The following is a 1,373-nucleotide window of genomic DNA, read 5'->3' as shown; positions in this document are numbered from 1 at the left end:
TATAACTTTGCCTTTTTTAGCATTCGGTTCCTCCACTTTGTAGCTGGAAATATTATTAAGTTAGTTTTGACAAACACACGATATAACACACGGTATATTTTGACTCTTTCTCGTGGTCAAGTTGATAAAACTTTGTTCATCAAAAGGCATGCTGGTAACACTATCATTGCACAGATTTATGTTGATGACATTGTGTTTGGTGCAACTAATGATAAGCTTGTGAAGGACTTTGTTAAGGCCATGTCTACCACATTCGAAATGAGTATGGTGGGACAATTGAATTTTTTCCTAGGTTTACAGGTAACACAAACCCCTGAAGGCATTTTCTTCTCTCAAAGCAAGTACTCAAAAAGTCTTTTTCTAAGATTTGGCCTAGAGTCTGCTAAACACATGAGAACTCCCATGGGTTCCACTGACAGATTATGCAGGGACGATGTTGGACGTGATGTTGATCCAACACTATACAGAGGAATGATTGGCAGTTTGCTTTATCTAACTGCAAGTAGACCTGATATTCTGTACAGTGTAGGAGTGTGTGCTAGGTACCAAGCTCAGCCAAAGGAGTCACATTTGAAGGCTGTTAAACGCATCATACGCTATGTTGCTGGAACATCTGAACTTGGAATGTGGTATTCCAAAGACACTAACTCTAACATTGTCGGATTTAGTGATGCTGATTGGGCAGGTGATGCTAATGACAGAAAAAGTACAAGTGGAGGATGTTATCTCTTGGGAAACAATGTTGTGTCCTGGTCAAGCAAGAAACAAAATTGTGTTTCGCTCTCTACTGCTGAAGCCGAATACATTGCTGCTGGCAGTTGTTGTGCCCAACTTCTTTGGCTCAGACAGATGTTGGACGACTATGGTATGGAAAGTAACATTTTGACTGTCATGTGTGACAACACTAGTGCTATAGAGATTTCTAAGAATCCTGTTCAACACTCTCGCACAAAGCACATTGATATTCGTCATCATTTTATAAGAGATCTTGTTGAGAAAAAGCTCATTGTGTTGGAATACATTCCTACTGAAAAACAACTTGCTGATATTTTTACCAAGGCTTTAGATTTTGAGAGATTCTCCCATCTTAGGAAGTCTCTTGGTTTGTGCTGCATTTAATTGTTCTTGCTTGTGAGATGTTAGGACTTAGGTTTTCTTTGTTGGATCCTAACTGTTAGAGTATTTATATACTCTTAAGTATTATTGTCATTGTGTAGATAAAAAGGAGTTTCTGCTGAAGTCTCACAGAATGTCTCTTGTTGAGTTGCTTGTTCGGTTGCAAGGTTCTGCTGGTTTGTTTCCTTGCGGGTTTTTGAAGTTTTTTGGAAAGATATCTTTAAGATATTGCTTTTGCTTGAAGAGTCCGTTTCTTT

At 38.6% G+C, this 1,373-nt stretch overlaps 1 protein-coding gene across 1 annotated transcript; it reads left to right on the top strand.

Annotated features, from left to right (window-relative positions):
* The first annotated feature begins 402 nt into the window (after positions 1-402).
* LOC131000468 (secreted RxLR effector protein 161-like) lies at positions 403-1,119 on the top strand. The gene has a single exon (XM_057926420.1). The coding sequence runs from the start codon at positions 403-405 to the stop codon at positions 1,117-1,119; it is 717 nt and encodes a 238-aa protein (XP_057782403.1).
* Positions 1,120-1,373: the final 254 nt, after the last annotated feature.

Source organism: Salvia miltiorrhiza, chromosome 1, assembly GCF_028751815.1.
Source record: "Salvia miltiorrhiza cultivar Shanhuang (shh) chromosome 1, IMPLAD_Smil_shh, whole genome shotgun sequence".
Classification (NCBI taxonomy): domain Eukaryota; kingdom Viridiplantae; phylum Streptophyta; class Magnoliopsida; order Lamiales; family Lamiaceae; genus Salvia; species Salvia miltiorrhiza.
The sequence above is the reverse complement of the archived record's forward strand: the minus strand, read 5'-3'. Positions and strand labels throughout refer to the sequence as shown.